Below are 22,890 nucleotides of genomic sequence, written 5' to 3'. Positions count from 1 at the left end.
CGATCCGATCGAAAGCATTTTTACGCCGCCGAGCGTGGCTTTCAAAGAGATCGTTATACGTCCACAGATTGGCTTGGCGTGTAGGTGGCTATGTCCACAATTATCATCAAATAATATAAAATATAATGATGACTTTTGAAAAAATTATACTAATACTCAATATTCTCTTGATGTTGTTACTTGGGCTGCTTAAAAATATAATGCTACTTTGCCTTGTCACTCGGACATGGTACAAAAATCCGACTTATATAAGAAGCCAATAAATTATTTGCATGAAAATTTTAAAAAATATATACTTCCTCTGTCCCAGGGATATGTTTACACTTCATTTATTTCTCCCTCACAAAATAAAGGAAATGCAAACATATACTGGGACATATGGAGTAATATTTGAGTTAATACGAAAAGTAGAAATTGGGTAGAGGGTATTGAAAATTTGTATTTAAAAGAAAATATTAATAATATAAAATTTCCAAATTTTGAAATAAAGCATACTAATATATGTTTTAAAGCATAATTTTATCAAATTATTAATTGTAACTATGATTACCATATAAATAGTCAATCTTGAAGGTAAAATGTTTGGAGCTATGCCTTCTAGATTTCGAGTCTGTTACCCCCTAAAAAGGGTGGTTAACCTGGTGTAAGTGGTTTGCAGGCTATCACATATGCTCGGGGGTTTACCTAATGCGCAACAAAGGTAGCGGCTGCTGGTTCCCTTGCCATTCAATAAAATATATATATATAGTCACTTTTTGTTACATGCGTGTAACAACTGATAAATCTACTACTTTGTATTGCCTTACAACATTAAATATATTAGATTAAAAATGCTTATATTACTAACTTCTCATATTAAACTACATAACTATAAAAATTAAGAATAATAAGGGAAATAAACACTTTTAAATTTGCGTTAATATAACTTATTTATGACCCTTACAAACCCAAAATCCGTACAAACCCGAAAACGAATTCAACATGATTGAATTCGTATAAACTCGTAATTTACAAACCTGATATTGACCTGATTCATATTTTACCCAGATAAAAAATTATTGAACCCGTATGAACCCGACCAGTACGGGCCCGAAAGGGTAACATGCCATTTACTCCCGCACTCACGTTCTAAAATGGGTTAGCCCAAAATAAATAATATGGATCGTTAAGTTGACCAAATACTTTGCGCAATATTATCATTGACTTGGATTAGATATCATACCATAATCCAAATTACCTCATACCCACTTACAAAGCAAACCCTGGAATTTCCAACGTCTGCCTCTCTTCCTTAATTCCCTCACTCACTTTTCTCATACTCGCATACTCCCTCACAAAGGAAAATAAAATAAAAAATACAATTGGATTCATGTTTGCTTAATATTATCATTGATTTAGATTAAATACTTTGCTTTTACCAGGATTTATTCTCACTTTTCTCATAATTACTCACTCACAAAATTTCCAACGCTCGCCTCTTCAATGTCTGTATTTCTGAAATTGAAGTTTAGAAGTGTAAATCTATTCTCAAAGCAATCATTCACTGAGAAATTGAAGACGTGCAGATTGATGGCTACGTTTTCCGATTGCATTCTTAGTTTTTTCTTTGCATGCAGTATGATTTTCATTTTTTCTAAAATATTTTTTTTGAGCCATTTTTTCTATTATAAATTATATTTTCACATATTCCAAATTATTTTTGTATTTCTCCGTTTTAATTTTGTTGATCGTTTTCATAGTTCCATTCATTAGTGTTAAAGTTATTTTTTGTTAAATTAATTCCTTAATCTTTGCTGTGGGTCCCACATTTACTATTAAAAAAAATTAGATGTAGTGACGTGGCTTCACACAATTGCAGGAAATGTTTCTGGATTAATAAAGTTAAGATTCCCCTTAAACCCATTTTAATCACACTAATTCCACTTTATACTATTAGGAAACCGTTCCGAACTTCCAACCCCTTTTCTTTTGTCCACTTTTAATTTGTTATTGTTATTTTCTGGGGTGTGCTTTTTTTTTACAACGATTAACTGGTATATATATTAGAGTAAATGAAACAAACAAACGTATCTGGTACAAAAATAAATCATCTTATAGCTAAGCTTACAGACCAGCGACGATACATACGAAGGAAAAATTGAATTGCGCACAATGAGTGCCGCAATGTGATTGGTACTGGCGCTGAGGAGGCCAGAACTGAAGATAATTTTCTGGAGGTGATACGAAAAGATACAAAAGGAGAGGATGCAGAATGGGACCTGTACATGGTGAGTAATAAAGCTCTAGTACTGGTAGCAAAGGTAGAAGAGGCACGAATACAATCCGAAATAGTGATACCAGTGAGCGAGTCTGTTATTGCAATGCTGAATCTATCCGTAGAACTGATCCGTTTCACATCAATATTGTAGTAAACGTTGGCCAGAGAGGGTAGCTGGATATGCGATGCAAAGAGATAATCAGCAGTGTGAAGAATACGAGTTGGGTTAACTACGCCGTCTTTAAAAACAACAGAATTACGAACCGTCCAAATAGCTTTAAGTATACACATAAACTGGAGCAAGCAGTTATCAGCATTAAGAGAGCGACGGTGAAGATACGAGACGAGATCAGCCAGCCACCTTTGGAAGGGTACACTTGGGTTGGCTACTAAATTAATACTGAGAACAGGGGAACTCCACACGTGACGAGCCACAGTACATGAACGAAATAAATGGTCTAATGATTCCGGGCATGTGCGACAGAAAACACAAGAAGTACTCGCCTGGAGGCCACGAAAGGATAGATTCTGTAAGGAAGGAAGGATATTATGAACAATACGCCACACAAGAAAAGGAAACTTAGTAGAAGCACGGAGTTTCCAAATCTTTTCCCAGGGAAAATCAGCATAGAAAGACGGAGAACATGAGACGAATTGCTGCGACAATAAAAATGAGTAACCCGATTTGACCGTGTAAATGCCATCTTCTGTAAATTTTCAGTAGACAAAATCTTCTATTTTTAGCAGTGGAGGTTCCATTGCAGGAATAACCTTTGCACATGATGATTCAAAAACACGAAAAATAGTTGTTGAATTCCAATCACCAGTCTCACAGAGCAGGTCAGAAAGAGTAAGTGTGGACTGTTGAGAAAATGGACGTACAGATGGTACATCCCCACTCACCCAACTACTTGTGAGGAGATTAACTGAAGAACTGTTACCAAGCTTCCATGATAAGGCAGAAGAGAATGCATCTACCATCCGTTATATGCCAGACCACAAAAAAAAAGGTTGGGACACCTTAGATTTAGAACCAGGAACTGGTAGATCTTTCTTATACTTGGGAACCAAAAATCTGGAAAGTAAGCCCGAGGGGTGGTGATGGATACACCGGAAATTCTTCATAAGAGAAGCTTGACTTAAAAGCAAAACGGATTTAATACAAAGACCACCTTTTTCTCTACGAAGTTGCAACGAGTCACAATTGAGCCAGTGTATTGATTTGTGTGCCATGTATTTACGCCACCAAAAGGCAGTAATCAAATAACCAATTTTCCGACAAAATCCAAGAGGAAGTGGGGTAGCAGTCATCAGATGCTGAATTGAAGCAATCAGGATAGCATTGATAATGAAGAGTTTACACGGCTGACTAAGATAAAGAGCCGACCAAGAAATAATTCGAGTTGTCATCTTATCCAGAAGGGGATGAAACGCGGTCATCTTCTTGGTGGGAAGATCAACAGGAACACCCAAATAATTCCCGAAGCAATCAACAACTTTTATTATGAGAAAAGAAGTCATATGTGTTTTGAAGTCAGAAGGTGCATTAGGACTGAATTTATAAAGAATTTATCCAGGTTTATCATTTGTCCCGAGGCAAGCTCAAAGCACTTAAAAAGATCTCGCAACGCTTCAAAGGAATTAGGAGTTGCTTTACAGCAAATAAAGGCATCATCTGCATAGAATAAATGGGAAATAGGAGGGGCATATCGAGAAATCTTCATTCCATGTATCATCCTCATCTGTTTAGCTTTTCAAAGTTGGCAGGATAAAACTTCCATACACATGATAAAAAGGTAAGGCGAAAGAGGGTCACCCTAACGCAGACCACAAGAAGGTCTGAAAGAGATTGTCTGCTCCCTATTAATCAGAATACTATAATTGACAGTAGAGATACATTCCCAAATAAGATCTTGCCAATGAGTAGGGAAACCAAACTTCTGCATAATCGCAATCAGAAAATTCCAGGATACCCGATCAAAAGCTTTATGCATGTCAAGTTTGAGAGCAGCATAACAAACATTACCTTTCTTGGTTTTTATGAAGATAATGCATGATTTCTTGAGCAATGAGGCAGCCGTCAGTCATAAGGCGATCCGGAACAAATGCCTGCTGAGAATCAGAAACCATAGAAGAAATAACCAGCTTGAGTCGGTTGGCTATACACCTGGATGTGAGAGGGTAAATAAAACTGCAGAGGCTAATCGGGTGATATTGAGAAACCAGCGCGGGTTTCTCAATCTTTGGTATGAGAACAATGTTGGTGTTGTTCCACTCTTTAAGCATAACTCTTGTATTAAGAAAGCGAAGAATAGCCAAAGTAACAAGTTGACCAACTTGGGGCCAAAAGATTTGGAAAAACTTTGGTGTAATGCCATCAGGTCCGGGAGATTTTGACTCATCCATGATACGGAGATCCCGAACAATATCATCTTCAGAGAAGAGGACAGACAACAGGGAACACTCCGTCTGGGTGAGAGAGGGAAGATCAAGCGATGAGAGAAGAGGAATGAAGAAACCTTTCGGAAAGCCAGGATCTGTCGGAGGTGGAGTACATATAATGTCTTGAAAATAAGAGGTGATCTCCGAAGCAATCTCATTGGGGGAGTCCATCCAGTCTCCCGAACGAGATCGAATAGCCAGAATGCGCTGACGTGCAAATCTTTGCTTCACACGGGAGAAAAGAAACCGAGATGGAAGGCCATCCAAAATTTCATTCTTCAACTTAGCGCGCTGTAACCAGTAAACATGTTGTGTTTGAAGGAACTGCAAGTGGGAAGAGCGATCATGCTGAAAAGATATAGTTGATTCAACATCTACAATTTGAGAAGCAGAAACATTTAATTTTTCTTCAACCATGGACCAGTTAATGCCATGTGAGATGCGATGTTGAATAACCCATTGCATTATAGAATAACGAACTGCAGCAAGGCGGCATGAGAGCACAAACATCGAAGATCCGGTAAATTGCAATTGCCAAGCTTGCAAAACCAATTGTGAAATCTCCGGAAAGGAAAGCCACCAATTGTCTAGGCGATAAGGGCGTCTTCTAACCCTTTTTGAAGGGAAAATCTTGAGTATAATAGGAGCGTGATCCGAAATGAGGATTGGGAGGTGTAGAACCGAGGCTGAAGGGAAAAGATATAGCCAATCATTATTTGCATAGGCACGATCAAGTCTTTCCATGATAATCTTTGAATCGGATCTATTTCTTAGCCAAGTAAAAGGCGAACCAAAAAAAGGAACATCAAGTAAGGTGTTGTCAAGTCTCCAAGAGGTGAACTCATGCTGGCCACGAATTGAATTTGATCCACCTAGTTTGTCAGAATGCATTTCACCTAGTTTGTCAGAATGCATTTCAACTTGATTAAAATCACCAATAATCACCATAGAATATAGACCCAAAATCACATCGGAAATTTTCTTCCACAAAGACACACGATTTGCTGCGGAAGGTTCACCATATTTAAACATGACATACATCTTATAATTTGTCGAACTAGGATTTATATCAAAGCTAGTGTTACACAAAATAAAGTGAGGATCCAAATAAAGGGTGGTAACTACACTATGGCAATAGAGTTGACTCCACAAAAATTAGGGAAGCCAAGATGAGATGTCTTAGATGCAGCCGACGAAACAGACGTCATAGTTTCTTGCAAAAACAAAATGGACGGATGATATTTATGGATACTCCAAACTAGAAAAGGAATTGTAGGATTATCCGTCTCGCCTAATCCCCTACAATTCCAACAAAAGGTGATCAATGATACCATGGTGGCGAATTACGGTCCGCCACCAGACCATCAGCAAAGCAGTCTTCATCTCTGGTACAAGATAAAAAAGAAACGGTTAAAAGGTTGAACAAGAAGCTGTGGAAACAAGAAAGCATGTTGTCGAATCCGCTTGGACGGAACAGGCTCGAAAAGAGACAACTCAAGTGAACTAAGTTGTCTGTTAGCAGAGGCACACGTAACTCGATCAAAAATGCCAGGAGCCTTTTGGTCGCACATAACTAAAAGGAGGAATAAAAGACGGGGCTAATATCAACTCAGGAGAGTGTGATACTAGCAGCTCCTTTACATGTAAATCAAAACACGAGGAACGATTAGTACGCTTAAACCTAGTACGATTGAAATAGCTGAAATCAGTGCCTATCTTTCTCTTATACATAAAGGTTACCTTCCTACCACTAGAGTTCATAGGAGCAGCATTAGCCCCTGAAGAAGAAGCGATCAAGTCACTAAAAAGGCAGGCAACATCAACAGATGTCGGTGTCGCAGGAGGTTCACGAAGACTCAAAACAAGAGAGTCATCAAAGTCTGCCTCAGGAGAACTGATATGAAACGCTGGTGATGGCGCACCACCCTCACCCAATGATGCCCCATTAGAGTTCCCATTATCAGAGGGCGAGGAAGAAAAAGAGAAACCCGGTGATTCACCAGTAGAGTCCATAAAAACAGTGTCACAGGCGGCGGTAAGATCAATCTTAGAATTAATATATTTGTAGCGCGAAGGCAGACCCATAATTTCAGGAGAATAAAACGCCGAGCCAAGTGGGTCATGGATCACCATTAACCCACGAGCTGAAAGCTCATCCAAGCGAGCACGAATATTACGAGCACCAACAACTTTCCCGAATGGGCAGAAAGAAACACGATGACCAACTTTGCCACAAAATTTACAGAACCGAATATTCCTTCATAAGAAAAGGTAATCCAATTATGCTCTCCATCATTAAGCATCGAAAAACAGCCCGAAATTAAGGGCTTTGAAAGATCAATCCATACTTTAACCCGAATAAAATTATTTGGAGGGATCAGAGAAGGAAAAGATTCTACCTCACATATATCGCCAACGTGGGATAAAAGAAAAGCAGCAACGGATGTGTTCATCAAATGAAACGGTAGATGCTTCACTCGAACCCAAATCGGAACTATGTGGAAAAACATATTATCCGGAATAGAAGAAGGCGACAGCGATCGAAGAACAAGCAGACTTCCATCGAAGTTAACGGTCTGCCGCTGACGAAAGTAAGAATAATCTTGCGAAGATGAAAAGGTGAAGAGATAGAACGGCGCCATAGGACGGACCGACACTGAGCCATTTAATCTCCAGTGAACATTTATAATCTCCAAAATACGATCAATAGTCAAAAAGCGCTGATCTTGGAGCTTACCCAATAACGTCAAGGAGAAATCAACCCCGGTGTAATCCACACATAGATGGGGTGGGAATTGCACACCAACTCCAGCTCTACTTGGAATAAGTGTAGAAGATGAAGAGGCCATATGAGCTCGTGATGATTTTAAATTGGTATAAATTTTTATATATTTTTTTTTTAAAAAGGAAGTGATCAGAAAACCAGGAAAAGGGTGAAGTGGGGGAATTAGGCAGGCAAGATGAGGTAGTGGGGGGAAGGTTAGGTAGGTGTAATCAAAGAGACGGTGATAAGGTTAGGAAAACCCACTAAGGGAGGAAAACTCTCAAAGAGAAAACACTAAATCTCATTGAAGACGGACGATATCCGTCACAAGCTTGTGACGGATATCGTTTTCTCTCACAAAATACCCATTGAGAGGTGAGTGGGAAGACGTGGGCTCCTCTCTCCTCATGAAATCAAAGAGTGAAAAACTTAACTCAGAGAAGACTAAAAGAGAAAACTCTAGAGATAGAGAGGTAAAGTTGGGAAAGTTGTGTTTTTTTTCCTGGGTTGTGCTAGGGAGTCATCTTTGCAAAATTTTCAATTATTTCGAATTTATACTTCTCAAAAAATTTCAAATTTAGCATTGTACTTGTGAAATTAGGCTTTTCTAAGAGTATGAAAATGATTTTTCTCTGTTCTTTCAAATTTTGACGTTGGTTCGATGTTTGGCCATGTTATTGGAGATGTCTAGTGGGTTTATTGCTTGCTAACTCATGTTTGAGTTTTTTGGCTTGTCTTTGAGTTGGACTGACAGTGTTGTTCGCGTTGGGCACTCTTTCGCTCCATCGGGTGAGACTTGTATTTTATGATATTTTCTTGAAAACTTGTTAAAGGATTGTTTATAATAAGATAAAGTAAACTGATGGTGATAAAAAAAAAAAATTGACATGTGAATACAGGGATTGTTGTACAAACAGGAAGGTTCTTACAACATCACTGACCTTACTCAGAATCGGAAGCCATCAGTTCCACCCCCACCATCTCCTGTACCTCTTTCGAGGTCGGAGAAGAGCACCTCATTTTCACACATGAACCATGTTCTATCTTCAGCAACACAATCAAAGTTGATTGATAATGATGCTTCTATATAATGACACTAGAACAAAATGCAAGAAGTTAACATTGACGTGGTGTGTTCCGATATCACACCTATATGTAGAAGGTAGACCAATCAAAATGCTACTTCCATCCAAAAGAGCAAAATCTGGAGAACACCACATTTAGCCTCATTCAACATAGCCACTGTTATTGTACTACAAGGGCAGAATGAATAGTTAGACTTCTGTTACTGAGACTCGTTTCTGAAGTATTTGATTGGGCGCATGTCTAAATTTCAGGCACACTTGTTTTTAGCTTAAAAATCAAGGATCCATGTGTCATACCCAATGGCCAAGCCTAGCGTCAGGTGTCACCCAAGCCCAATATTGAGTGTCGAGCTAGGGACAGGGTATGATACCAGTAGAATGGTTGGGCAATCAGTGAATAAAGCAGATACGAGAATCAAAATCGGAGTAACCAACATCGACAAAGCAAAGACCGTCAGGGGGTGCTGGAGGTGCTGTTGCCCGTCTACAAGTCGCTTCTGTCAGCTGTATTAATACATCATCTTCAGAACCTGCAGCAGCCTCCCTCACTACTGTCGCTACAAGCACCCTGATCATCTGCGTTTACACCAACCACTACTTAATACTATGTCACTTGGACTGGGGTACATATTAAGTCTTAGACTCGTCATGACTCAATATTTAAGACAGATGGACTCTGCCCTAAGATGAGGACACAGATACGAGCACACGTCTCAAGCACATAAGCTTGATTAAATATATGAAGTAATGAGAATAAAGTGCAAAGATGTATGAAACATAAGGCTTAACATAGTCAAAATGATGTGTTACATATGTGGTGTTGGTTAACATTGACATGATGTGTTACATATGTGTTGTGTTATACGGAGTGTCTAATTATCTATATGTAGAAGTTAACATTGACGTGATGTGTTGCATGTGTTGTATTTGTTTACTATTGCCACGCAAGTGCTTCTAAATACGAGGTCTGTTGAATTAGTATGTACCAACTACCACGTACGGATGGTACTGCTAGATATCAGGGGTAAGGATTCCACACCACATCCTTGAGTATCTTGTGAGAGACGGGTATAGCCTCAAAATTGAAGTCTCGATTCACCATAGTTTATATAAAGAATGGGGGAGAAGTGGAGAACATTTATAAATACAAAACTAAACCATTGCAGATTGGCAGGCATCGTGCAATTTGCGGGAGCCCTTGAGCCATTGAGGTAATATTTTTGTTGGTTGTGATATTTTGACGGAGAAGGAGGTGGGACAAGAGAGGGTAATAGAATGAAAAATAGAATCGCTCTCTGCATAGGTAGTTTTTAGAAATGGAAATCACAATACTCGTGCTGATGTGCATACAGTGGCATGTCGTTAGAGTCATTACTCTATCTCACAGATAAGCAGTGATTTTAATGAGTCTCCTCCGAAACAAAAATTAAATTGAGAAAGTCAGGGAAATGAGTATTCAACGAGTAACTTTAAATATATCTACTCCAAATTAACTGCTACTATGTACTATATTTTCTTGAACAGAAACCATATATATATGTTAGTTGGTTTTAGTTCCAGAAAAAAAGGACTTGCACTTTTGAGATGACTACTCTCGAACATAAACCATAGGTTTAGATGAACCAAAATGCTACATAAACTAGCGCCTAGTGGCTGGGTCAGAGGGGTATCTACAAAACAAGAACTTTTGTTTATGACAACAGGAAAAACATTACTCAAGTGGCTCAAAGGTTACACCATCTAAGACAGGGTAAGGAGGTCGCATGTCTGTAGCCTGAACTCCCACAAAGGTGGTTTGCAGTCCCATGATAAAAAAAAATTGTCAATAATTGCATCGAGTGACTGCTACTTCACATAAAAGAAGACAGGTAACTTTGACGAGCCATTTTGTTTTATTTCATTATAATCTAGAGCCAAGAGGTAGGTAATCCCTAGGCTATAATGTTGAATAATATTTAGGCACTGCACAAATTTAATGAAATACCATCAATAAAGATACTTACCCTACGTAAAAAGCGATTGGCCACAAGCTCAACACACATAATTCTGATACCATCTGTTTCATCCTGACAACAATGCCACTACTATCAGCGACTACGTCGGCATCAATAATAGATGACCAACCAACATTGCACAATATTGAATGAAAACAAGACAAAAATCAAGTTTGTAATATTGAACTACTTTGTCGTAGCAGCTATCATTACACGTCTAAGTTGGTCTTTCTGGACTACCTATGTTAAATTTGAAACGAATCCAACAAGTTTAACCAACATTCCAACACCCATAAAAAAGATCCCTCTCCGAACTCTTCCTGAAATTAGCAAAGACTACTGTCTTTTAAGTTTTAACACGGCATTTTACGGGAAGGTTAAAAAAAGATACGTCAATGGTTATGTTTCATAAATTCATATAAGGCAGAGTTATTACCTTGAAGGTAATAAATATACAACCTGGACAGAATTAAGTTTCGTATATGATGTTTAGTCAACATATTTCATATTCAGTATCTTTTCCTAGCGTCATAAAAATAATGTCAGCTGGACACCACTCAGAAGTTTCAAGTAGCGACTATCAACATTTATAGTCACAAATCATGCAACAGTTAGAGTGTGATTGCGCGTCAAGGAAGGACAACAATAGGTAGGGACAATACAATGCAGCTTGTAGCAAGGGGAAAAATTATTTATAAGGTCACATATAAACAACTGATACTTACATGAAAATTTGTAGTTTCATTGGCACTGAAGTTGTCTACTGTAATTTGCAAAGTTGCATTTCTTTACAAAGTAGCAACTTGCAAAGACAATTATATTCAGGGAAAGCTCTACGCATTTTCAGCATGACAAAATAAATAAACTAGAGTTAACGCCCGGTACTTGGTAAAGCCTATAATATTATGATACATATACAATATTCAAGATTTATGTCATTTGGTTGATCAAAGAAAAAGAATTATCAAATCATGTAAATTAAATTTATTATAAGCAATTCATGTGAACTATAAAAGGTATTTGCTTGCCAATATATGAATTTAATTCCCTAAACATTCCCAATTACCTTAGGGAGTAGATAAGCCAATTCTCTCATTATATCGACATTGGAAATTTTAGGAATTTTGAAATCCTATATTTTGTCAAAATATTGGCAACCAAACAACCCTCCTTGTTTGAAATTTTTTTTTTTTTTTTTTTTTTGCGATTTTCCAATCTTCATGTTTACCAAATTCCAATAGTAACCAAACAACCCTTTAAATGCTTATTTGAACCATGAGAATGACATTGGCCATGTTCTTGTGGACTTAACTTTTCTGAACTAACCTTACAAGGATTTTAACTTTTCTTAATTGAACTTATAGGATCTGAACTAAACTTATAGAATCTGAACTTATAGGAAAGTGAGTATGAATTGAACTGGAATTGAACTTATAGGATCTGAACCGAACTGAACTTTTCCGAACTGAACTTATAGAGTCTAAACTTTTATGAATTGAACTTATGATCTAAACTGAACTTGAAGGGGTTACTTTAAGTCCAAAAGAACGGGGCATTAAAGAAGCCATGAAGCATACGTAAGAGTCAAAATGGAAAATGCGAGTCGGGAGGAAAAGTCCACCTTGAAGTCTTGGAAATTTAATTTGAATTCAATTCATTATGGAGTACTATTTAGTTCATCGGAGTTTGATTAATTTCTATTCTGAACTTGACACCCATATGCCGAAGACCATTTCTACTGATTAATAACACAATCCTCCACTCAAACATGTAAAGAAACTAAATAAAAGAAGGGAAACATAAGCGTTGGAAGTAAGAAACCCACACGTGAAGTCCCACATTGGTGATGGAGTAGAGAGTTGTTCACTTTAAAAGGCCTAGGGGTTCTCCTCCTATTGCCATTTGGTTTTAGGAAAGAGGAGTTCCCTTGGGATTGTGAAGTGGGAACTCTCTCTACTTTTGGGATGGCCATGCCTGTTTCGAATTCTAACAGTGAGCAAACACTAACCTTGTTTGAGGAGGGCAATCTAGCTTCAATTGCTCTAGCGTGATAGACAAAACATTCTGTTGCCGGACCACTACAAAATGGAAATAATATTATGAGAATAACAGAACATATCAAACTCAGGCGTGCATGTTTGGGTATCTTTGGTCCTAGAATAACCAAAAAGCTATCTTTAGTTTGTGCATTTCCCTCATTCTCATACTCTTTATGATAAAAATTCCTTCGTCGCAATCATTTGTTTACCTTTGAGTAAAATAACGCTCACAAAGAATAAAAAAAGGTAAACAAACAATTGGGACAAGGGGAGCGTAATTTACATGTCCAGGAAGATCTACACCAATAATTAAGCTTAACTTGTTAGAAACATATACTTCCTCCTATTCACTGGATCATAGCATTTGGATGTTATGAGGGTGGTCTGGTGGTGCTGAAGGAAGTGGTGGCAGAGATGGGTGGGGTGAGTAATGACAAGGGTAGATAAGTCATCTGTTAGGATGTTATATTATCATTTAAGGAAATGGTATGAATCCAGTTAAATGAAAATAGAAAGTGGTATTATTCCAGAGGATGGCAGGGAGTAGCACTTACGTATTTCTAGAAGCTTTGGTATCCCTAGCAAACATCTTGTAGGAAAGCAACTTTCCTTCCAAACAACGAAGAAGTTGGTCAACTTTGGCAATGGAAAAACACGTTGGTTTCTTTATTCCATCACAAACATTGTCGTTGGGATATCCGTCAGTCTTCTGGTCCGCACTGCCTTCCATTGTTTCACATTTGTAAGTTTCCATCTCTCCCACAATGTTCTCTTCCCTACCGACTCCTTCACCAATTGGAAAAATGTAAAGATACCGCCTCCACTTAGCACAAAAATTGGGATGAAATGCACGAGATACCTATGACAGATTAGAAATTTGTGTGTTTTATTGTTGATACACAGCAGAGCACATTACATGCTCCCAAAAAAGGGCCAAACAACTCTACTACCTGAGAGACTGTTACAACACGGAGTTTTCCCGGTGCTGCAGCATCAATAACGCGTTCAATTTCCTCGGTTTTTACATCCTTTCGCCATGTATCTGTTCACACACCAAAAAAATATAATGAACTGCCAAAAAAATTGGTCATATGTTTATTGATGCCATTTTTAGTGTTCGAGTCATTTGTGTACTTTTATATATTGGTAATACATTTCATGTGGGAATAGATCACCCCCCTTGCATTTTGATCTACTTGTCAACAATCCCCTATTCACTAAAAGATTAGTGAAGCTCTAAAATTTTCCGCCCAACCACTAACACTACGACCTAGAATTGGCCTAACTTTTGTAGTCTATTCTATAGGTATGTTGCTATAAATGTGCCTAATCTTTGACATTGAAATATTTATAAAATTTAAAAACTCACAATCTGCACATATTTGTCGTGTAGAAGGTTTGCCTCCCGACTTTTTATGATAGAAAATTTCATCGACTTTTTATGATGGGAAGTTGTCGCTAATATGTTATTAGTAAAAATTTATACAATAATGTCATCAGCTTCGTGGCAACAAAATATATATTTATTAAAATACATATTTAATAACATTACTCAATTCTCTTGCTTAATTTTGCAGTTCTAATTTTTATCTAAAATCAAAATACAAAGATGAGAAACGTGAAAAATTAATGAGTTGTCAATTTAAAATTTGTAAGTAATGCACTAAAAAATAAAACTCTATATCGTGCATGCATTGCACGGGGTAACTATAATTGATTCCCTCCTCCTTCCATTGTGCCAAATGCAAATGTAAACAAGTGACAAGGACGGATGGAGTACATTTATAGGATATAGCTACCATATGCTCTTTGGCAGTGAGACAAATTAACCTATCATTTATTTATTTTTTAAAATTGATTCTTAGACTTCTTAGCCTTCGACTATATTTGACAACTATTTAAATTGACCGAGTGATGTTTTGCATGACATTCTACCACAGTACCAGTCTGCTATCTTATACTCCCTCCAATTCTTTGAAATTGCAACATTTTCCTTATGTGGCTGATTCATGGAATTGCAATATTTCTACTTTAGTCTTGTTTTGTGGATAAATGATACCACTTCATTGAGTGGAAACCCACCTGCTTCTCACAACCCTTAATAGTCATGCCAAAAGTAAATCTTGCAATTTCAAAGAGTTGGAGGGAATATTAACTTGTCGCCTAGCATGATAGTTCAATGCAAACACGGAGTTAATAAACACTAAGCTGAGACACAGCAAATAAAGCACATGCATAAAAGGGTTTGGAAGTTGGAACTGCTTCTCAAAACTATCCTGCAGATGTTATCTATTTCCTTACTCCGGACTACAGACAGGGTTCCTTCACTTTTTATAATATTAAACTCAGATCCCAAGCTAAGACTCGATTTCAAAGGGCAACGCCAACTCGATGCAGAGCCTATGAGATTCAAAGTAGTCGCCCAGTTACAAAATTAAGTGGGCACTATGCCCTCAAGGCCTCAAAATAATCACTACAAATCTACAATAGTTTAAACTTTAAACACCAGATTGACAAAAATACACACATAAACTCAGTTAAACCTACACTAAACAATGTCTGTAAAGAACTAATTACTTTCCTTTTTGCTTGCTTAACTCCTTTCTTTACTTGTGCAAGCAAGCTTCTTCAGGTTATTCCATTTTCCAGCAACAAGTCTACAATAATGCTTTCTAAGAACCCAGCAGCATCTAAACAACGTGAGAGTAACTCAAGGCTAAGATATATTACCCGCGCTATTTAGAAGCAGCACTTTCTTCTAATGCTATGACCTGTGAGTAACTCCTAATTTGCTCCTGGGTTGACCCATTTCTATAATTTTTCTTTGTACAGTGGTAAGTTCCAAAAAACATGGAGGCAAGGCTACAAATAGCCAGCCACTTTTATCTTGCCATAGATGAAAGCAAAGCACCGGAGTAATGTTTTGTTGGGTGGTGAATACTAAAATTTTTAGAAACAGTTTTAAACGATGAATATTCTCAGGTCCGAAAGTGGTGGAACGAAAATTTGCAAAATGACGATAAATGAGGGTGGTGGTTGTTGTTGCCGATAAATGAGGGTTTGTCAGTTTGTACAATATTTTCCCATCCCATCAAACAATTTAGCTATTTGCATTTCCCCTTTTGTTAATAAGATATACGCAAAAACCAGTAAATTATATCACAACCCAGGAAGTAAAAAAGCTGTGGAAATATAACAGGATTAACATACAAAATGAGCAAACTTGGTTAAGTCCAGTAACCCCTTTGTCAGTACGTCCAGCAACAACAACCATTCCATCAACTGGTAAACCCTTAGCCTTCCGTTGTTGAGCTTTCTTATCATCAACAAAAGCTCCAACCGATCTCTCAACAAGTCTGTAAATATCAAAGAAGGCATTAAGCTAATAAGATCAACAACCTAAGACATGGGAGTTGTAAATCAGCTAGTACAAAACTGAAAACCCCAACCTAGGTAAGGTTTAGGGAGATTCAAGGTAAACAAGGCCATTCCCTTAGCTAGTCTGGGGGCCATCAAGATAGTCTTTCAAACAAAAACGATGAAAACAACTTCGCCAAACAAAGGAAAATAAAAAGCAATTTGGTCAAGAAACAATTTTTGAGAAAGAATACAGAAATCAAAGCATCCAAAAAACTACTCCCAGTCTACCACAATAAAATTCTAATTGAGCATTCGAAGAAGAGGCACGTGAATCTCTTTGATCTAGCCAATTAGGAGGAAAGCCAGCAATCATATCTAGAGGAAGCAGAAACTTAAACACTCAAAACTAAATTGAATGGTAGACAATCAACGAAAGTTTAGAAAGAGCAATCATTACTCAACCTCCACCAGACCACCAATAGATCTAAGAAGTGTGAATTCAAAAGTCAGTGAGAAGAAAAGGATAAATTAGATTAAACCCATGTTTCTTCACCAAGACTAGCATCCTCTAGGCCTAAGCACAAATATAAGGATCCCCGGATATCACTAAACATTTTACCGTAACTGGTTTACAACGTTTTTCAAAGCTTGAAAATGGAGGGAAGACTTACAATTTTGTCTACTGAAGAGCATCAATGCTGTAAACGATACCAAAGATATTCATACAAGAACTTCAGAAAAGTAGTGACCCAGTTGAACATTTATTTTGTATCGGGAAGCTTAGGAGCAAATTTCTACTACACGAATATTTATTATCAGTAGAAGAACCATGACCCTGCTTGGTTTTGTTAAAACTATCTAGCTTCACCTTTCCCAAGCCAAAAAGTATTATGACAAGAACAGTCTACTCCAAACACAGACTACATATTTGAAAGAACTTTTAATCCCTATTAGCTCTTTAAAAAGAATCGAAGGAAAGAAAGTTTAATGGTCATGAGATGAAAGTCAATGCTTTTACAAGGTCTTAAGGAAAAGGCAGATGCAACTACATATTGACAGACATAACAACATTAACCTAATGCCTCAAAACACTTTTGCGAAATGGTGGGTAAGGGGGTCGGATGTACCACATGATTACCCCAACACAGATTTTATTTCAAATTACCCATAATGACAATTGCATCGACTGACTTTTAACTCATGAAATAAGAAGCCAAACATTTTAAATAGTTCCTTTGCTTATTCCATCATAATCCAAAGAGAAAGAAGCAGCAGCCCTAAGCTCCATTATCGTAGAAGAGATGCCTATAATCTTAGCATTATAAAATTATGGACACGATGACAAAAATGAGACAGTTACAGGAAAACGGAAATATATTTTGAACCAAACTCATCTCACATGCCCTATATTCTCCCTAAAATAGACAAATGAAGTTAGAACCTCAGCTAGGCCACGCTAAAGAAAGGAGTAGTTGTGAAACACTTGCTTTTAAAACACCTGTTACTGAAACCCTTATTTTTATTACTTCCTTACAAACTCCTCCCTTTAACAATTTATGTTGTCTAACACTCCTCATATGCACTTTCCGGCAAAATAAGTCAACTGTCAGATGTTGACCACCCAAGTGACATGCAAAACTTGTTTTTCCCTCCTTTTTCTAATCTCCTTCCGCCATTTTTGTTTCCTCTCGCATTTTATCTCCTAAATTTGGGAAACAATCACAAGATTTAACTAAATGTGCCATTTTCGACACGGCACAAACTATGTGCTACTAAAAAAAATTATAGTACTCCCTCCTATTCACAATAAACCTCCCATTTCATTTTGACACAAAAATTAAGAAAATACACTACCCCACCATATAAATAAATTTGAACCACACAAATACACTACCCCACCATACAATTAAATTTGGACCACACAAACACTTACCAAAAAAAGAAATAGGGAAGTTATTGTGAATAAATGGAAATGGAAATAGGGAGGTTTATCTTGAATAGGAGGGAGTAGTTCATAAGAAAATGTCAGAAGATGGTGTAAAACTAAAACTACAAAAATTATGTTTTCTCAATGGTCCATGCCGGAAAGTGGGTTTAAGGAGTGTCTGACATTAAAAAAAAAATGTTTTAAAAGGGGGGAGTTTGGAAGAAAAAAATAAGAAGGGTGTGTTTTGCAAATTGCTAATTTTAAATAGCCTTTGACAATTAATACAAGAAAAAAAATGGCAAGTATACCCAAAATAATCTCAAAGAAGACAATATGTTGCTGGAGTCGTGATAAATTTTTTTTTTTTAAAAAAAAAAAAAAAAAAAAAAAAAAGGATATTCAATATACAATATGTTTTTCTAGAGAACTCCATTTAGAACTGACAATTGTGTTTGATTATCAGCTCTGTCTAAATCAATATATTCAGCAGTCATGTTAACGTAAGAAAAAAAGTTGTTCTTAGGGGACTAAAGAAGTTTCACTTTATCGATAAACATGCTTTCTCTAATTTGTTTCTGTTATCATCTAGCATAACATATTCTTCAGCTTAGTTTCCCAGGTATGCTGTATGCAACATGCCAGATTAACCGACAAAGATGCACAAACCAAATAAGAAAGGGAGTCACAAACACAGAGGTTACAGCTAAGATGTAATCCCACAAACATTATCATGAAGTAAACTGGTCAGGGTCTTACTTGCTATGATAATCACAGATTCAACCAAAATAAAGATTTCAAATTCATATACTTCCATGAAAAACATAGTGACATCAAAGACATATAGCAACATGTGAATAATTTCTTTTTCTTCTTTACCAACTTGCCAAGGATCATAAATCACATTTCCAAAAATACTTACCCTTGAACAGTGTTTAAGCCAGGCTGCTTCTGCCATCCATCGAAATACGCCCCATGGTAGGACAATACAATCTTATACGTTACTCTAGCCCACCTTCCTAACTGATCCTCTGGAAGAGTAATAACTGGAGCATGCTCATAGGACGTTTTTAACATATCACCTTCTATCTGGATCTTCGCATACATGATAAACACCAGCAAAGGACGTACATAAAGACATGATAAGCACATTACATACAGCCAAAAGACTTAGCTATCAAAGTAATCACCAAAGCAAGGATAATATTCGCTACCTAGTCTTTGCATTGGGCTATGAGTGAACAAAACAGAACATTTCTAAAACCAGGTAAGAGTTTGTTCTGTAAGCTACGCATAAATATTAGTACTTCGCTAGATGGTCTACACTATCAGTGTAGCTGTTGGACAAAGCATCAAATGGCCAAAAGTGACATAAGCGTATTGACCTAGCCTCTTTCACACTGAATAGATAATTTGAGCATCAGGATCAGCTTGTTTGTTTGCATTATAATCCTTTCGTCGAGTTCAGCGGGCAACATTTTAGCTGAAAGTCTGTAAACTAAATCCTATTGAGACATTCAACTCAGTCTCAAACTATTTTAACTTCCCATCTGATGGCAAGTGCAAAGTATTTCACTTTCCATTAGAGACTGACTATTATTTGACCTTGGTATATGACCGAATCAAGCAAAATGGCTCACTAAACTATATGCGCTGTTTCATTGTGAAATTGACTAGAAGTCTTGATACAGTTTCATAGTCTCTCTCTATTCTCCAAATCGGGTAAGGTTACTATTATTGGACCCTCCCCGCCTGCCAACACATACACACACACACACACATACACTACCAATGGCGAGAGACTTTGAGGCAATGAGGTTAAGTTTTTTTATTGTTAGACGTAATTGGTAGTAAGTGCAAAATTGTGTTTTCACCTACTTTGAATTGAAACGAGCAAACCCTCCTCTCTCCATAAAACAGAAGACTCAAACGAACTTTCATGGCTGCTTTATGTTTCAATACGAATTATTGAAAATCACGCCCCAATCTAACCAATTCAAATAATAACCAAACAATATCACATATTCACATCAGTTACTGCAAGCGACAAATTCAATGTCAAAATCTCTCTTTAGTCTTTAGTCTGTACCATTCCCTACACATAGAAAGACCACTACTAAACTGTTAGAAAAGTGCCATGATTTGCGCCCTTGCTACCACATGAATTTAAAAAAAAAAAGCTTTCATCTTGAATTTGAGTTCCTCTTCTTAACCCATAGTTAACCAAATCCGAAAGATATCAATAAGAGAAATATATAACGGGAGATGAGGGAGAAAAAATTAACAAAAGAGTGGCTGAGATCATGAAATGTGCAATTGCCTACCTTAGCACCAAATAATTCTGATAAGGAGAAATGGCCATTTACTAAAGCTAAATAAAAAGCATTCACCGGTGACCATGGCTTAGCATACATATACTCATAACACTCCCTACAAAAAATAAAACCCAAAGAAACAAATTAATTTTGGCAAACCATAAAAAGAATACTATTATCAAAAACTACATTAGACTAGAATACACAACACATCTTTCACAAAACATGTGAAAATTCAAAGTTATAATAACATCCAAAGTAACACCACTAAACCTCAAAGTAATCCTACTATGGTGGCCTATGTTACTCCGACACTTAACTTAGTTGAGTTGCCATGTCGCATGTCCAACACATATCGTGTCCAACACGATACGACACTTCAGTTTAGACCACAAAATAGATAACTTCTCACAAAGTAGCCGTGTCCGACACTCTGAAACGTGTCAGACACGCCACCGTGTCAGAGTTAGAGTAAGACAGGTACTAATATGATGTAAAATCAATTAAAGGAAGCCAAAAATCTAATCAATAATAACAAATGTAAATTAACAGGAAATTGATCAGAATGCAATCCAAAAGATTTGATTTATTGGTAAAACAAACAATATGAATGATTGAAGGGTACCTGGCAGTCCAACGGAGATCTTTAGAAGAATCAGTATGGGCATAGTGATGATGAAGCTTCTGAGACTCCATACTCCTTGAGTAGTGCCAACTGAATTATCATAAAATCAAGAAATGTGAAGGTAGTTGGAATTAGCTAAACAAATGAATTAATGAGAATATATAGAAGAATATTAGCAGCCTAGAAGTGTAACCGTTGCTACAGAAAACAAGAGCGTCAGAGAGAGAGAAAGAGAGAGAGAGAGAGAGAGAGAGAGGCGAAAATAGAACTTACAAGAGAAGAGGCCAGTGCCGGCGGAAAATGCGAGTGACGGCACTGGTGGCGTACTGGCGTTGTCCGATGAGGGAGGGAGCGTCTCAGCGTGAGGCTTCACAGTTGAGGCCAAATAAATTTGAGTTTGTTACAAAACATTAATTAGTATGGATGTTCATTCGGCTTCTATCCAGTATAGTCTATATATACTCGCTTCATATCAGACAAATGGTAACGTAGTAAAAATGGGGTTTTTAAGAAAAGAGGGTAAAGAGGAGAAAAAATATGTAGGGTATGTAATTGTGGATTTAATTGTGGGTTGATAGGTAGGGTATGTAACGAGATTTTATGTAAATATCAAAAAGGTACTCCCTCCAATTCTATGTATTCTTCCCATTGTTTGTGGGCACGTGAATTAAGGAGAAGAATAAAATAAGAGTAAAAAGTTGGGTGGGTTTGGTAATTGGAGAGAGTAATGAATAATTATGAGTTAAATAATAAATGGTGGGGCCAAAACATTAAGGAAAGTAATAAAATATGAGTAAAAGAGTTGGGTGGGGTTTGTTGAAAGGAGAGAGAAATGAATAAAATAAGAGTAAAAGTTTCCAAAATAAGAAAGGGGAAGAAAACCTGAATAATCCGTTTTAGGAAATAGGGAAGAATATATAGAATAGGAGGGAGTATAAGGATAACTTGGTAATGTTGTGGGCCAAATAAGGAATGTTAGCATTGGTGTGGTACGGCCGTATTAGGTAAGTGTTACCATTGGTTTGGTATGGAGGGAGTATATACTAGATTGCATGCCCGGCTATTGGCCGGGTAATAACAAAAAATAATTTCTAGATATGTATTCTTGAGATTGTTGCTTTAATTCATTTTATAACGAATATATACCTATATTTTAATCAATTTGCGTGAAATTTTACTCTACAAAAAGCACCGCGGTGTTGATTGCTCTTTTGGTAGACCAAAATCTTCGAGTTAAAATCATCCCTCTCACTTTTATGTTTCATCTTGTGTCCTATCAACTTATTCTCATGACACATCATAGTTCAAGTAATAAACACATCATAGTTCAAGTAATAAAAATGGGTATAATTTATATCAAAGTGATTATGTGTCATAAGGAGAAGTAATGAGACATCAGATGAGAGAAACAAACAGGATAAAAGTGGTAGTAATTTATATCAAAGTGGGAGTTCGTCATAAGGCGAAGTAATAAGATATGAGATGAGATACAAAATAGGTCATGAGAAGAAGTAATATGACATAAAATGAGACAGAAAATAGGACAATATTAGATTGTGAATGAATACAAATTAAAGTACCTAAAATAATACAGAGTAATAACAATTCTAGTTGATAATCTATGTTTGAAGACATTCTAAAAGCGGGGCTTGGTATAACTATAATTGACAGTATATGATAGGCGGTGCAATAGATCTTATTATCTATTTGTCCCTTATGGACTCTTTCTTGATCTTTTCTTATTCGTATATTAATTATAATACAAAAAAATTCATTAGTAAACGCAATTTCTTCTAAAGACGGCCTAATATTAGTAAATTCTTTGCGCGCATTTAAGGACCAAGCACCAACGTAGTCGAGTAAGTTGGTATGATTTATGGTTTATACGTCATTAATTTCTAACCAAAGATTATAAAATCTACTTTAGTTCAAGGTTTTAACTTTTGTTTTTTACTCAATTTAGAAGTCTTTCCACTCCGGAGTATTTCATACGGAAGAACACTGTTTTGCCTTTAAAAAACTACTTTCTGTATTTTTATACATTAAAAAAATTAATTTAGGTAGTTTGTAAGTATCAAACCCTCT

The 22,890-nt window shown here is 36.8% G+C and overlaps 2 protein-coding genes across 4 annotated transcripts; both read right to left on the bottom strand.

Annotated features, from left to right (window-relative positions):
* Positions 1-3,241: 3,241 nt before the first annotated feature.
* On the bottom strand, positions 3,242-6,784 carry LOC141590419 (uncharacterized). Its single transcript, XM_074411013.1, has 4 exons — positions 6,381-6,784; positions 6,031-6,084; positions 4,284-5,774; positions 3,242-3,809 (listed from the first exon to the last, which is right to left on the bottom strand). Exons 1-4 carry the CDS (start codon positions 6,782-6,784, stop codon positions 3,242-3,244), a joined length of 2,517 nt encoding a protein of 838 aa, XP_074267114.1.
* A 1,545-nt stretch (positions 6,785-8,329) lies between these two features.
* Positions 8,330-21,283, bottom strand: LOC141592411 (uncharacterized). Of its 3 annotated transcripts, XR_012521152.1 has the most exons (11): positions 21,079-21,234; positions 20,806-20,895; positions 20,190-20,295; positions 18,788-18,960; positions 15,792-15,937; positions 13,532-13,623; positions 13,136-13,440; positions 12,551-12,620; positions 10,552-10,614; positions 8,846-9,124; positions 8,330-8,716 (listed from the first exon to the last, which is right to left on the bottom strand). XR_012521152.1 is itself a non-coding variant. In XM_074413069.1 (10 exons), exons 2-10 carry the CDS (start codon positions 20,874-20,876, stop codon positions 8,939-8,941), a joined length of 1,212 nt encoding a protein of 403 aa, XP_074269170.1. In that variant the 5' UTR covers positions 20,877-20,895; positions 21,079-21,283; the 3' UTR covers positions 8,330-8,938. The 3 variants fall into 3 exon arrangements, 2 of the variants coding, with proteins under 2 accessions (XP_074269170.1, XP_074269171.1); XM_074413069.1 differs by having other exon boundaries at positions 8,330-9,124; positions 21,079-21,283; XM_074413070.1 differs by lacking the exon at positions 20,190-20,295 and having other exon boundaries at positions 8,330-9,124; positions 21,079-21,188.
* Between the last annotated feature and the right edge of the window lie 1,607 nt (positions 21,284-22,890).

The sequence above is a fragment of the Silene latifolia genome, chromosome 7 (assembly GCF_048544455.1).
Source record: "Silene latifolia isolate original U9 population chromosome 7, ASM4854445v1, whole genome shotgun sequence".
Lineage (NCBI taxonomy): Eukaryota > Viridiplantae > Streptophyta > Magnoliopsida > Caryophyllales > Caryophyllaceae > Silene > Silene latifolia.
Note: the sequence above shows the minus strand (reverse complement) of the source record. Positions and strands in the feature narration are given on the sequence as shown.